The sequence below is a fragment of the Cetorhinus maximus genome, chromosome 2 (assembly GCF_964194155.1).
Source record: "Cetorhinus maximus chromosome 2, sCetMax3.hap1.1, whole genome shotgun sequence".
NCBI lineage: Eukaryota > Metazoa > Chordata > Chondrichthyes > Lamniformes > Cetorhinidae > Cetorhinus > Cetorhinus maximus.
The window spans coordinates 165,119,306-165,135,073 of record NC_135880.1 but is presented as its reverse complement, the minus strand read 5'-3'; the positions used below and the strand labels follow the sequence as shown (position 1 = coordinate 165,135,073).

Genomic DNA, 15,768 nt, shown 5'->3' with positions numbered 1-15,768 from the left:
AAGTTATTCAGTGTATACTATAGAAAGAAATCTGTCCTTATCTGACATCAGCAGTGTTCACTGGATAGTCATGTGCAGGAGGCAGTCTGGCTAATCTCTTTCCTTCCTCAGCTATGGTCTGTTAGCTGGGGCTCCACTGCCCTGGGTGAAATCAGCTAATTCAACACAGGATGAACAGGAAGCCTTCAGGCCTGTACCCCAACCGAGCCATTGTGGAGGGCTTTTGTCTTCACTGCCTGGTGGTAAACTAACAGAAATAAAACTAATGCAGATTCTATGAAGGTCAGGTGATTCACTACTAGATTACCACCCAAATGGTGAAGACAGCAATAATCTACCCCAGTTGAGATTTGCTTTACTTTAAAAAAAAATAGCTAATCCAGCTGGTTTTTCCCTTTTTCTCACACGTGTGGCCTCAAACAATGCAGCCGATATCAACTGGAAGTGTTTGTACTGTATTCAATTGCAAGCAGACATTGAGTTACTGTAACGGCGCATAGGGAAAAAACTTGTGGTATTTCCTATTAAGTAACATAAAACAGTAGAAAATAGCACTGTAAGTTCTACCAAATTTCTTGTATTCAGCAGGATTACTACATGTGAGATTACTGTTCCCAATGCCTACCACAATGTGTATGTTTTTGGGAGTATTTATATTCCAAAACCACAGGGAATGTTGCTTCAATAGATGTCTTTCATTAGGTATGATGGAATTGTCTTAGGGTACAATAAATTAGTACCCTGGACTAGAGACACAGTGGCCGAGTTTGAATTTAACCATGTGGAATTATAAAATTCAATTCAATTAAAGTTCAGCCCGGCCAAAGCAGCCTTAAACATGATTCCAATCAAAAAATCCATGGTTGATGCTTAAATAACCTCTGAGGTGGCCTAGTAAGCCATCCAATTGTCAAGGAAACTAGCGATGGGGAATAAATGTAACCTTGACAGCATAGCTCAATCCTAAGAAGAAATAAAATAAAAACTTTTTGCTTCCATGATATACCTGTTTCTGTGGAACAGAGACCAGATGTGACTGTTATTCCAAGAGGAACAGATGAATATCTGAATACCATAAACTGTTGTGGCAGAATTGGGAACTAGGAGGTGATCAGATGTCAGAAACATAGTTGATCCTGTTGGTGGGAATGTAAGGGGTTAGAATGCTCAGGACAGACAGGAAAAGCCGTGGAATAGGCACATAGTCGGGATTTCCTCGGTCCCCTCTTGCTCCACTGTTGTAATGGGGTTTCCATTACACTTGTGATGAAATTACAGTGATGAGGCAGGAGCAACTCACAGGAAATTCCCATATAAATCAGAAACATCTGGGAAGCATAAACTGATAAGGCTAAGATAAGCCTCCCAATGCAATAATTTGGCAGCAAGAGTGTGGCACAACAACTTGGATGATAACTCAAAATGTCTGCTATAAGCCAGCAAAACACCAGAAAGGAAGGCTTATGCAAATAAATTATTTTAATAGATCCAACCCAATTTAAACTGAGAATATCCAGTTTAAAATCTAAGCTGGTAAAGAGGCTTTCTCACCTAATGTCACAGGGATGCCATAAGAGATTATTTGCATCTTGATCTGTTTATGCCAATTGCCTGCTACAGAGGCATTGCTATCCCAGAGTAACAATGGGCATAATTAGTGTTACGGACAGGAGCAGGGGTTAATTTAAACAGCCCTGATTTCTCCTCTCACCACCCGTCCGTAAATGGAAAAGTGTTTTAATTTGTTTCCCCTTTTATAAGTGGTGGCATTTTTCCTAGCCCCTAAGTTTTGATGTGATCCAATTTTCCATTAATAACCCCACAGCAAACTCAAGATAGGAGGAACTCAAAGGGTTAGTTTATTTGCGCGCACACAAAACACGGTAGGGGGGTTGCTACGTAGCCCCTGTGCACTTACACAGTAAAACAGGGATAGGGAAAGAAAGATTTACAGAGAAAAATGATCTCAGAGAAAAGAATTATTGTTTCACATGAGTGCAGAGTCCAGAATCAAAGTCCAATGGTAAACTCCTTCACAGAGGTCAGCAGGCTGAACTGCTGCTGGATAATTCACTTTTCCTGTAGAGTTGGCTTCCATGATGAGATAGGCACGCAGAGATGAATCAGTCTTGTAGGTGATGGTAGAAAAGGTCTAGTAGAAACAGTGTAGATGGGCCAGGTATTCAGCCAGAAGAGCCCCTTTTCTGCACTGCTGACTTGGCTGCATGCCCGCCGAACCAAAAATCTAAATGACGCGCGGTGACGTCGGGATGCCCACCTGACACCACCGAGCGTCATTTTATGCCATTTATATATTGGGAATACTGAAGCCATTGTCTTTGGACCCCGCCACAAATTCCATTCCCTAGCCACCAACTCCATCCCACTGTCTGACATTGAACCAGCCTGTTCAGAAACTTAATGTCATATTTGACCCAAGGTGAGCTGCCTACCACTTATCTATGACATCACTAAGATAGCCCATTCTCATATAATATAAAAGCAAAATACTGTGGATGCTGGAAATCTGAAATAAAAACAGAAAATGCTGGAAAAACTCTGCGGGTCTGGCAGCATCTGTGGAGAGGTAATCAGAGTCAACGTTTCAAGTCTGTATGGCCCTTCTTCAAAGCTAAAGAGAAGTAGAAATATGATAGATTTTATACTTATATGTTTAAGAAGGGGTGGAGCAGGGGGAACGAGATAGAAGGTCAAGGATAGGTGACAGCTAAAGAGAGATTGACAAAGATGTCATGGACACAAGACAGAAGGAGTGTGAATAGTAGCAGTAAAGAGTAAAGAAGATGCTGAGAGTGGCATAAAGGTAAAATAGCAGAAGGTGTTAATAGCAGAACAAGGGTCAGCACTTGAGAAAGCACAACTTAGAAACAAGTGACAGATGGCCCTGTTTGGCGGTGGGGGGTGGGTGGTTGGGGAAAAAGGGTAAAAAAAATGAACAAATAAAAGAATAAAATAAAATTTAAACAATAAATAAAATAAATGAATAAATAAAATTGGATTTAAAAAAGGGGTTAAGATGGAGGACAGATTTCATGGTCTGAAGTTGTTGAACTCAATGTTAAGTCCGGAAGGCTGTAAAGTGCTTAATCAGAAGATGAGGCACTGTTCCTCCGGTTTGCGTTGGGCTTCACTGGAACATTGCAGCAGGCCAAGGATGGACATGTGGGCATGAGAGCAGGGTGGTGTGTTGACATGGCAGGACTGGAAGGTCTGGGTCATGCATGCAGACTGAGTGAAGGTGTTCCACAAAGTGGCCACCCAGTCTGCATTTAGTCTCCCCAGTGTAGAGGAGACTACATTGGGAGGAGCAAATACAGTAGACCAAGTTGAAGGAGATGCAAGCGAAGCACTGTTTCACCTGAAAGGAGTTTATAATTCTCATCCTTGTTTTCCAATCCCTCCATGAGCTTGCACCTCCCTATTTCTGTAATCTCCTCCAGGCCCACAATTCTGCAAGGTATCTACACTCCTTTAATCCTGTCCTCTTGAGCAGCTCAATCGTTTTCTTTTGGAAAAATATACTTTATTCATAAAATATGACTGCCCAATCGTTATTTGTCATGCCTTTAGCCTTGGCCCTGAGCTCTGGAATTCCCTCCCTAAACCTCTCGGCCTCCCTACCTCTCGTTCCTTACTTTAAGGTGCCCCTTAAAACTGACCTCTTTTGATCAAAATTTTGGCTACTTTTTTTTCTAAAATCGCCTTACGGGGTTTGGTGTTGAACTTTGCTCTATAACACTTCTGTGAAGCCTTGGGGTGTTTTATTTATGTAAAAGGCGCTAGATAAATGCAGGTTATTGTTATCGCGGCAGGGATCGATTTGGGGGGCTGCTCCCTGAGCCAACTCGGTGCTTTTCATGCCTCCCCTGAGCTGGATGACCATGACTGGGACATAGTACTCCAGGCGTGGGGGTGGGGTGGGGTGGACCGTAAAGTTTTAACATTCCCTTTTGAAAGCTGTACGTGATCAGGAAGTCAGGCATTGGTGGGTGATCAAACAGTTAAGTGCAGCCTTCACCCTGTTCGTGAGGGTGGCCAGTGACTGGAGAGCTTCCCTCTGACTTGCTCATTCTCATGTCGGTCACACAGCGGCCAGAAGATGTATTATTAATGAAATCCTCGGCGGTGAACCTGCCGAAACGGGAGACTGATTGATCGGACATTCATACTCGAAGCGACAATTTGGGAATCGGCGACCGCCCCCGTCCCGCCCCCGCCTTCATTGCCGAGAAATCGACGACTTCCAGACAAGGCTTTACATCATAAGGAAAGCGAAGCTTTGCCGCTCGAAAAGACCCTTTAAACCCCTTAAGGATGAAATCATATTTCGTGTTATTCTCGGATTTGGGTCTTGAGGGACCGGCAGCCAGCAATGTATTAGATAAAGACAGGAGCGCTCGACATTAATCTGTTGTTTCATCGCCAAGGCGGGAGCCGGAGGGGAGGGATGATTTTCCCACTCTGGCTCCTGGAGTCGGGGCTTCTGTGAGAATAGTTACTGGAATGAAAAAAAAAACACCAGCGGCATGTGAACGGAAGTGTAGCGATTCGAAACGATGACACACGGGGGGATTTCTATGTCAACACTATATAGAGAGTGTAGCCTCCGTATATTATTGTACATTTACTGATAGAACAGCTCACTGGCTGGCAAACAAAGCGGAGATTCAGGTAAGACATGGCAGTTTACTGCTAACCCGCATGTCCTGGATGTTGACTTTGGCGTGTTTTTGTTTTGTGCTGTTCATTTTCAAGTCAAAATTAGTTGGGAACACATTAAAGGGAGCAAGCAGGGGAATGGAATTCGTCTGAAGTGGTTAATGACAGGAACATAATTCTAGCTTTATGATGTTACTGAAATTAACATTTAGACTGCCTGTACAGTTTTTAAACAGGACGTGTACAAGCGTTGATGTTGTCGAGTCTGTGCATTGTTACATTATGAGGACGGGTGGCTGAAAATCTGTGCTCCCCATTCGCATTCTTGCTGACAGTTTTCTGCATACACCTTTGTTACAACGTCTTCACCTGGCTCTCCAAATTAGCACATTTTCTAAACTTTCTTGATAATACCTAATTGCACAGTTCTGTGCATCCTTACATGGTTGGTAGTTAGGGACATGCATATTGACTTCAGTCTTCCTAATTTGTTAGCTTTCTTATTGGATGTGTCTGACTGATTCCTGTGACTGATAGTATTCCTACTTGCTTAGAAACATGCATTAGTTTTGATAAACCTTAAACAGGATTATTGACCATAGTTGGTATTTCATTTAAAGGAAGTTTGCCTTTTCTGCTTATAGTAATGAAATTTTTTGATTAAACCTAGAGTCATGTCCCATTAGTTAATCCATTGGTTTACATGTCATTATCTATCAAGGTTGTGGCGAAAAGTAACATTTTTTAACACAAACCTTTACCTTCAATATAAAACTGAAATTCTAAATGTCAAATAATGGATATCAGAGTAGAGAAGAATTTAATTCTTGCAGTTTAGATGTCTAAATGTCTGGAGCTTGACTTTTCTCATCAATGACATCTAAACCTGATTAGATACCGTTCTGTAAACTCTCAGACCAGTTCTACATTTGAGCAGTCTTTTCACAGACCAGAATGATAAGGCTGAATGAATCTGAGGCACACGTCTGTGTTTGTAGAGTGTTTAAATAGAATCTCCCCAGCCTTTTCCACCACCTTTTAAAATCTGTGTTTAACACTGGTTACTTAAATATTTACTGTACTGTAGCTTATTTATAGTTCTTTCCCTTTGAACATATGTAGCAGACTCCCTGAGGGAAATCTGAGAGTGTATGCCTTGGGTTGCATAAGTTACCCTATGTTTCAGTAACACTGCACTGGAATGCATTCCTAACAATTTGAACATGCGAATGCCGCAAGTCACACCAGAATTTATATGTTGGCTAAAAGTACTGTTTTTGTAGAAATTAAATAGTTATAGTCCAGAGCAAGGTTAGATGCCACATATCATAAGGCAATAGTTGAGAATACATATAGTACTGTAGGTACAGTTAAATGCCCAGGTCCTGTCATTTAACATGTATCTTAATCCACATTTTTTTTCATTCATTCACGCGATGTGGGCTTCGCTGGCTGGGCCAGAATTTATTGCCCATCCCTAGTTGCCTTTGAGAAGGTGGTGGTGAGCTGCCTTTTTGAACTGCTCCAGTCCATGTGGTGTAGGTACACCCACAGTACAGTTAGGAAGGGAGTTCCAGGATTGTTACCCAGTGACAGTGAAGGAATGGCAATATATTTCCAAGTCAGGATGGTGAGTGACTTGGAGGGGAACTTCCAAGTGGCAGTGTTCCCATCTAAATGCTGCCCTTGTCCTTCCAGATGGTAGTGGTCGTGGGTTTGGAAGGTGCTGTCTAAGGAGCCTTGGTGAATTCCTGCAGTGCTTCTTGTAGATGGTACACATGTTGCTACTGTGCATTGGTGATGAAGGAAGTGAACGTTCTCTAATTTGCTGACAAGTACCATCAAATGATATAATTCACTAGGATGTTTAGATCTGAGATTAAATGCTCCTGTTGTATTAAATTACTAATTTAGTCTCTTCAATATGTGAGTATATGTTTTGGTTCATTAAAAGATATTAAATTAGTAGTAATAACTGTATTGACTGTTTTACTGTCTTTCTGTACTTTGAAATTGAAGTTACATTTTTACAGTTGTATTTCTAACACAGGGTTGAGTGATTTTTGATAAATTTCAAACCTCTGTGGGGCACCATGTTGGCTCATGTGCTTCCTGTCCTTGCACTCACAACTCTGCCCTTCTCCCCCTCACACTCAAAACTTTGTGGCCCACACCCATGCTTCTCTCACAGTTCTGTGACCGCCCTCACCGCCACCCCCACTCTCTTCACCTCGCTCTTAGCTTGGCTGGGCTGGAGGAGTATCAGTATTCCTACCTAAGTGGAGCTTTAAACCTATGGGATGGGTTATTGCCATTTGTGGGGCTTTGGTCCTTAACTTTGCCTCTTTTCTTGTGGAGAACATCTGTATTTGGTGCCCACATCAATGGTGCTTCTGAAGCTCCAGATAGAGCCTGTGTATGATGTAATTTAATTATCATTAGTTTTGATTGTCTGTTATATTTAATTCTATACAGCCATGATTGAATGATGTGGATTATAATGTTAGATTCATACTCAAGAATGTGCCATTTATGTAGCTTGTTTTGAAGGAGTTGCTGTAGTTCTGTTTGTTTTCATGATAATGTATAACTTCAGTTAATATGGTCTGAGTTGAACTTTAGATATCAAATCAGTTTGATAAAACAGATGTAGGCCCATGACAGGTAAATAGAGTGGTTCCTGAACACATGGTACTGTACACAGTCAGGAGAAGGGGAGGTGATTAAAGCACAGAGTGATATTTGAGTGTTCTTATGAACTCAAACTTTCCCATTCCAGAGCACAATCTTTCCTGTTGCAATCATGAGTAAAGTGTCTACTTGTTGATATTAATAGCCATAGTATCAGCCAACCAATTAAGAATGCAGGGAGGGCTTAAAAGAGCTTAATGCTTATTCAGTAACCAATCATATCAAAAAGCTAACCACTCATCTATGAAATATAATTTAATTTAAAAATACATGTTTATGTTTCAGATAACTTTAGAAAGATGAAGATTATATCGTTAGTGCTTCTACTGGGAGCTCAACTACCCATGGTGACAGGTATGATGCCAAACACTGAGCTAAATAAGAACTTTACTATTTCAGCAATAAATCAGTGTAAAACACAAATGCATGTTGGAGCCATTAATGAACCATTAGAACTTGCTAATGTGCCCTGTGCTGAACCACCAGTAGATAACTGTTTCAAACTTTTCAACCAATTGTCATTAATCCTTTCATAGGCCTCCGAGCCAACAAAGTCCAGATGTCACAGCCCTGAGAGGATGTAGTTCTGTGACTTCTGAGTCAAACAGACTAAAAGGATCTGGGTTTGATCTGCAATGAGTGCAGAATTAGCTGATTTTCAGATAATGTATGGGTACACAATTGAATTCAGCATTCCTGGGTTGGTGAAGAGCAAGTTGGAGGGTGCTCCAGCCACTAATGACCATCTAGCAAACCTTGCTGGAAGGGCATATGCGTAGATCAGGTGAGAGTAGAACAGTAATTTCCTCATGCCAACCCACAGCCACAGAGGCTACTGACACTCAACTGCCTACGCTGAGGAAAAGCTGATAACAAACGTGAAAATGTCATGTGTGTTTGCTTGTGACTCCTCCTCCATGCTTAATTATCACATTGGAGTTGGAAGGCACAGATTATATTTCCTAAAGGAGCTCTCAGGCCAGGGAGAAACTTGTTCTATTCTAGATGATCCTAATTGCTCACTGATACCATGTGTAATTTAATCTAGATTCCTGGCTTCTGTTTTCACACCTTGGGCACTAAAATTTCAGCCCCCATTCTCCAGGTCAAATGTGAGTCGTTAGCTTAGATTAACTTAGATTAATGGGGTGAATTTCCACGGGTTTTCTCCTGATCGCCCACCATGGAAACCTTATGAAAACTGTGTATACAGTATTAATGGTATTTTTCAGGGTTTGCTGATGTTATGGCAGCAGTCAGGAGAACCACCACAGAAGTTCACCATCTAGATGTCTATGTCTAAAACCATTAAGTAACACCACGTTCTGTCATTCCAGCTATTTTTATGGTCACGGCTCCCAGATCGTCCTACAGTGCATCCTATGGGAATAACATTACTATGGAATGTAGATTTCCAGTTGAATCCAACTTCAATACAAACCAGATAAAGGTGTACTGGCATCACTTGCTGAGCAATGGAAATTCTGAATTAGTCTATAAACTGTCCAATGGGGAACCAGCTCTTCAGGAGCTGCCTCAGGAATACAGCGAACGAGCGTTCATGTTGCTAGATGAACTCCGCAGTGGTCGTGCAGTGCTGGAAATCAGCCAAGTCAGAGTTTCTGATGCCGGGACCTACCGCTGTGTTATTGATCTCAATGGAGTGGATTATAAAGAGACTGCACTGGAAGTCACAGGTGAGCAACTTTTTCCTCCTTCCTTGGCCAACAGCTGATGGATTAGTTCAAATTAGATTTAAATTGTTCTCAGAGTGTACCAAGGTGTGATGTTGCATCTGTAAACTCCTGCACAATGAAACAGAACAGAGGCAAAGGCTTTCACAAAGGACAGGATGAACATCCACCATTTTGGGCAATATTTGTGACCTAGCATTCAGCTGTAAAGTGGAAGTTCGGGAATAGGTTTCCAATCTGACCTCTCAGGGAGGGTTAGTAGATAAAAGGTGAAAGCTTAATGTGGGAAAGTAAGAAAATAGAGATAGAGAAGAAAGTCCTGCACTGGTTTAAATAGAAATGCCTTGGATGCTACACAGTTAAATCTTGCTGCAAAAGATAAACAGTGACTGCAGGACTTCAGCGGGCTTAGAAACACAACAGGTTAAATCACAATCTATGACTTTCTGTTTTACAGCTTCTTACAAAGACATAGAGACCATCAAAACAAAGGAAAGGAAAGAGACAGAATTTGTTTGTCAGTCTGCAGGGTACCCTTTAGCTGAGGTCGTCTGGTATTATGCAAATGGATCTGACATCAACGAAACAGCAAATACCACCCACTTCACTGGAACTGATGGATTGTACAACATCCGAAGTGTACTTAGAATAAAAGCAGAGAACAATGATGCTTATTTGTGTATATTCTGGAATAAGGAACTTAACATGAATACTTCAGCTATTTTACAAAGTAAAGGTAGGTCACTTTTGTTCCTTGTTTGTTCAATGGCATTTCAGCAGTATTTAAGGAATTTGTAAAGCTGACTAGCTGTTGTGATAGACATTTCAATGCAATGTACAACCACACTTTGATCAAAAGAGTTTTCTTAGTATTTTTTCTTTGCACAGTAGACTTATAAATGCAAGCATGTAAAGTAATACGGTTGGTACAGTAAAACAATGTGTAAGAACAGTAAAAAGCAAATGCAAATTAAATCTGATTGGAGGATAGCTTATTTCTTCCCATTACATCATGTGAGCCTTGTGTCACCTCTTGTTAGAAGAAACTAAATGCCATTTTGAAAATCTCCAACGCAGTGGTTTGGCTATAAGTTAATTGACCTGTGTTGACTCCAGCACTGCAGCCTTTGCTGGGTGGTCAAATGAATATTTGCCTCTTGCCTTCTATACTAAGGCTTACATCAATAATGGAGAAAAAGTTAACATGCTAGAAATAGTCCTGGTGTTAACATTGTCATAAGGATGTTGGCAACCCCATATCAGCACAGCTCAGTGGTACGCTATGCAGTTTGCCACATGAGAGCAGAATGCTGATTTGAAGCTATAATCCCTCAGCTCGTGAGTTTCTGATCTCTGTAGGCATGTCAGAAAAGCAGTTTCATGTAGATGCTGAGAATGAACCAATAACTGAAAGAAACAATCACATAAACACTAGTCACACTACTTTAAGTAGATATTTTTAAAACAACAATAACTTGCATTTATATAGCACCTTTTAATGTAGTAAAATGCCCCAAGCCACTTCAAGAGTATGACCAAATAAAATTTCCTAAAATATAGGTAGGACACAAGTACACAACTTTAGTTATGTGCGTGTGTGTCTGCTTGTTTCTACTCACTACAACTATTGATTTCTATTGTAATGTATTTATAATGTTGGCTTGTAAACTAGCCTGATGCGTACACATTTTAATTACCACTGCTTAACCTTTAGAAATGGAAGAGACAGATGAAAAAATTGATGTGTTGCTTTCAACAAAGAGGGGTTACCTCATTGTGGCAATCGCTGTCCCTGTGACAATCCTACTTGGAGTCATTATGATCGTGTCGTTCATACTAAAATCAAAGCAGAATCAGCAAGGTAAATCATTACTCTACTTGGTGGATCTGTCGCGTTATAACATGCAATTTTAATAGTCATGGATTTAAGAATTATAAACCATTAAACATGCCCTATCCGTATTTTTGAAGTTTTATCTATGTACTAATAGTGTCGTTTTTTACTTAATCATTTGTGTCAGTTGAACTTTTCTTCATTTAAACGTTTGTGTCCGGGTTTTCCCTTCGTCCGTCAATCTAATAGTGAAAACAAGCATGGGAAGAAAAGGTCAAAAATACAAATGTAAAATCTCATTTGTTGCTGCTCAATGACATTTTCCCCAAACCCCTTTGGCAAGCAAATCCCTTTGTGAGAAACTTAAAGTTGTAAAAAAAAAATGTAAAATCAGCAAACCTGTGAAATTAATTTTCAGGCAGCTGAATGAAAAACACCATTCCAGTAAGAAAAAATGTTCCTGTCCCATTTTTGTATCAGGAAAGTGCGTGTCCTAAATAAAGAACCCAGACTCCTGATTATTGCTCTGCACTGGCTTGGCTGATCTCAGCCAAGGCAGAGCTAGGGTTATTTTCATTAGCCTCAGTACCTTTTTGATCACGGTGTTAGGGGCAAGGTGGGGAAACCAGGCAGGATTCCTGCTCTTGATTGCTTTCCAGTGAGCCTCATCAGGAAAGTACACTTGTGGGAATATAGGGCAAGGACATTATTATGCTTTTCTGCAATGCCCTGCTCAGTTAAGTGGCCAGTTGAAATTCTTCCTGCACTCTAGCATGAGAAATGGCTATCGGAAGGCTGATGGCGCCAGTGACATCAAGCTCTGCCAGGAATCAGCATAAGGAGGGGAGTGAGGAAGAACTTTCCTCAACCTTTTGTTAGTTAGTTAGTTTCTGTGGTTCAGGCACTGTGGTAGTAAAATTCGAAATTCATTGGAGATGCAAAAGGGGTGGTAGCAGCTCAGCTGGACCATATACATACGTCATTGAGTTGTCAATAGAAAGGAACATTGGGCAGTCTATAGCAGGCGGCCAATCAGTAAACACCCATTTTTCCCCTTCGCGAAAATTGGATTTTACTCCCCCACCCCCGCCAATCAGTCCCTCCATGTGAATGAGGTCCACATCATGGCTTTACAAATAGCGTTGTGTTGTTTCTGCCTTTGTAGTTGTCATGGATCCCATGATTGCACCTGCAGAGACGGAATGTGAACCCCCTTAAACATTCAAAATGTGGGACTAAAATAGGCAGAAAAGTTTTAGAATGGCAGCTTGTTGAAGCCAAAGGTAGGTGGGCTATTATTCTACTCTGAGGGTTGAGTTTTCTACCAGGTAGAAAAATCACAGTCAAATGGCTTTCCCATCTCTCAATTGGCACCAAAGATAGCTTTATTGGTAGTAGAGCACTGAGGGATTTGCAAGTGCACTGAACTAATTGCGTTATCATTCCTGATGTTGCAGTTACATTTCTAACATAATAAAGGACTGCAACCTTCTTAAACATTGATCAAAGAAGGGCTAGAAATGTCCTATAACATAATACAAGAGATAAGGTGAGCCACTGAAGGAATAAGCTGAGATAGCTTAAATAATATCTTGGTTATTTAGAATCCCCAGGATATGTAAGTGAGGAACAGACTACAGTATCATTTTAACATATTGATGTAAAATCTTCCATTAGTTTATGTATTGCCCTTGCCTGACTGATATGCAGATTGTATGACAGGCAAATGTGAGTTAAATAACTGTACTCAACATTTGCATGTTTTCTCCTTGTAATTAGGCAAGAAAAAGATCTCGGAAACCAGCTTGCTAATATGAAGCCTTCACTGTCGAAATTGGAAAGAATGCTTTCAATCCTAAATCCTGTGGTTTGCTTTGGAACCTAAGAATTGTGTACACTTCTACGAGATGAGCTGACTGTCCAAGGCCACACAAAGTCTCGTCGGTTTGTTGATGTAGGGTGAACGTGGCTTTCAAGATGAGCCAACAGCCACTTAATTATCCAGCATCCTGTTCGCCAAGCACATTGTCCTGGTCAGACTTCAGCCACAAATGTGTGAAAATGCTCTTTGTTTTTTGAGTCCGGTGATATGGTGACAGAATTGGTTATGCAATTCACTGAAATCTATAACTTAACCTCTAGGACTGGATCCAGATACTCAATATTATGCTTGCTTGGAGTAATTCCAGCAGCTTCACGCATCTGTCAAGTGCCAAAGTTTCACGTCTGGACTGCTTTTTGTTACTGAGGAACCACAGCTTTGCCTGGCAGTGGATGACAAAGGAAAACTTCTGCAACATTCTTAAATTCAGCTTGGCATTCTGGACATAAAACCCTTTTACTGAAGGGGGAAACAAATCCCTGTCAGGGATATAAACAGCCAAAGATTACTGAAACTAGTCAGCTGGGAAAGTTCAAAGGGTTTTGGGGAAGGGGAATTTCTTACCAAGTATTGTTTGAAGCCACAGTTGCAGCATGTGGATTTATTTTATAATTGTGATCCAGTTCAGAATCAAAGGAGTATGTCTGCCATATCACAGTAATACAGGCATTTTAAACTGGTGCGTTAGTCAGTGCTGAGAATTTTTTAAAATCACATTGTTTAACACGTTAGGGAGAAGAAGTGAAGCAGAAGAAATCTTGTTCTGAATTTTAGCATTTAGCACTCCATCTTCTAAGTCTCCAAAGCTGGAGTTTAGATTTGAATGTGCTTCTTGTATCTACCTCTACATTTTTGTTACTCTTTTTCTTCCTTGCAAGGTTTTATGTGACCATTCCCAGCCATGAGACTTTTGAGACCTCCAGCACTCAGTTCTCAATCAGTGCCACAGTGAAATCCATGGGTGCAGCAATTTTGGAGATTTGTCTCCACCCCTTTCAGCAAATATCAAAAATATCTACATTGCTCAACTCCTAAGCTTGAAGATTGTTCAGAACCACCCACTCAATTAGGGGAGAGGCTTCAGAAGAAGACACATAGCAAAGGTTTAAAAAAGAGAATACTTCTGCTATGAGATCACTGTTTGAGCCATCAACAATGACATCTTCAGTACTGTGAGCCAAAATCTGGCAGTTCTGGCAGAGGCAGAGTGGAGCGCTATGTTTAGAAAGAGTAGCAAAAGAATATGGCCTAGTTTCATGCACTAAAATATCTCAATAGACATTGTTTAGAATTGTAAATAAAAGACATTTAGAGCCAAGTAAACAAATATACAGGAAGCATTTTCCTGTCGGCGAGCGAAGGGGCGTGGCCTGCTCACCAAGGCGTAAAATGACGCACGGTGACATCGGGCAGGCATCCCAACATCACCACACGTCACTTAGATTTTCAGTTGCGCCCGCCAAACTGTCAAAGGCCTATTAAGGCCTATTAAAAAGTAATTAAAGCATTTAAATCAGCTGCTTGTCCAACCTTAAGGTTGGCGGGCAGGCAAAGAGCCCAGGCGGCCTTCGCATATTTCATGGAACCTCATCCACAGACAGGATGAGATTTCATGAAGTGTTTAAAAAATCAGTAACATTTTTTCCAAAATTTCATTAACATGTCCCAGCTCATGTGACACTATCACATGAGGGGGCATGTTTAAAAATCCTTAATTTTAAAGTTTAAGACTGAAACAGATCTCCCTGAGGCACCTCAGGGAAATCCCTGCGCTCTTTTGCGTGCATCATGATGGGTGGGCCTTCATTGACCCACCCATGTAAAATGGCGGCGCACACCCAATCGGGGGCGCCGACCGAGTTCGCGCTCGCTCCCGCCTGCCCCAGCACAACCCCCCCAACAGGGGGAAATTTCTGGTCTATTGTTATGTGTAGGCACATTTCTTTTTGACTTTAACAAGTCTAGTAATTGGTGTCATATCCAAGATGAGCTAAGAGTGCTTTTTTCATTGTCTCTGCTTACTGGTGGGAGATGGATAAAACTTTCTTCCAGTGTTTTTGTGTGATTTATTAATTGTTTACAGTGAAACAATGCAAAGTTTGGTTTGAGTTTTCTGCTTAGTTATTTTAAGTTAACTTGCCTGAATGGCAGATCCTATTAATAAGCTAAATTTAACTTTATCAGCAACTGTGAATGTTTATCAATGTAAATTTTGTTTGGTTAATATAGATTGTATTTATATACCTCTGATTCTATTTTTGTAATGATTATGTAATATTATTTTAAGAAAAAAATCATAAAGATTGTGTTTGGAAAACTACATTTCTTTTCAGTGTGCTTTTATAATAAATCTAAAAATGAACCAGATTGCATGTCAGTGCTGATTTTGAAGGGTGTTATAAACACCCTTACGGCTATATTGGAGCTAACTCTACCTCCAAAAAGCATGGAGCAGGATTGTCCAGGTGTCAGGGCCTGAATAGTTGATGAGGAAGGCATCCCCCACGCCCAACACCTCCCCCACCACCGATATCAGCTGTCCCACAACCATTTAGCACTCAATGGGGCATTAATTGGCTAAGGTCAAGACTTCTGCCCACATCTGGGAGGAGGTCCCACCTTAAACAGCTGCTGGCTAATCAGATTGGCTGGCAGCTCTCTGTAGTCCCAGCAGCACCAGGTTCAGGCAGTGGCCACTGCTCTTACTACTGGCAGCCCCTGAAGAACAGGAGCTACTGGAGGCTGGACTTGGATAAGTCTAAGTATCAGCAGGTGAGGGGGTGGGGGTCTGGGTTTGAGAGACTGGGGTGAGGGTTAAGGGTGGATATGACCTTGTGAAGGGTGCCTTTGATGTGCACAAGGGACCACAAAGGAGATTCTTCACCCCCTCCTGCCCCGGCTCCCGCCTGACACCAGCTCACCCAATGGATGCTTCCAGGCACCCACCCGGCGCATACCTTCCCCCTGGGTAAAATAGCAGCGAGAGT

At 41.3% G+C, this 15,768-nt stretch overlaps 1 protein-coding gene across 2 annotated transcripts; it reads left to right on the top strand.

Moving 5' to 3' along the window:
* Window positions 1–4,023: 4,023 nt before the first annotated feature.
* LOC144699522 (programmed cell death 1 ligand 1-like) lies at window positions 4,024–15,138 on the top strand. 2 transcript variants are annotated; one of them, XR_013580555.1, is made up of 7 exons: window positions 4,024–4,692; window positions 7,657–7,725; window positions 8,709–9,068; window positions 9,523–9,801; window positions 10,780–10,926; window positions 12,065–12,182; window positions 12,679–15,138. XR_013580555.1 is itself a non-coding variant. In XM_078570582.1 (6 exons), exons 2-6 carry the CDS (start codon window positions 7,671–7,673, stop codon window positions 12,714–12,716), a joined length of 879 nt encoding a protein of 292 aa, XP_078426708.1. In that variant the 5' UTR covers window positions 4,024–4,692; window positions 7,657–7,670; the 3' UTR covers window positions 12,717–15,138. The 2 variants fall into 2 exon arrangements, 1 of the variants encoding a protein (XP_078426708.1); XM_078570582.1 differs by lacking the exon at window positions 12,065–12,182.
* The last annotated feature ends 630 nt before the right edge of the window (window positions 15,139–15,768 follow it).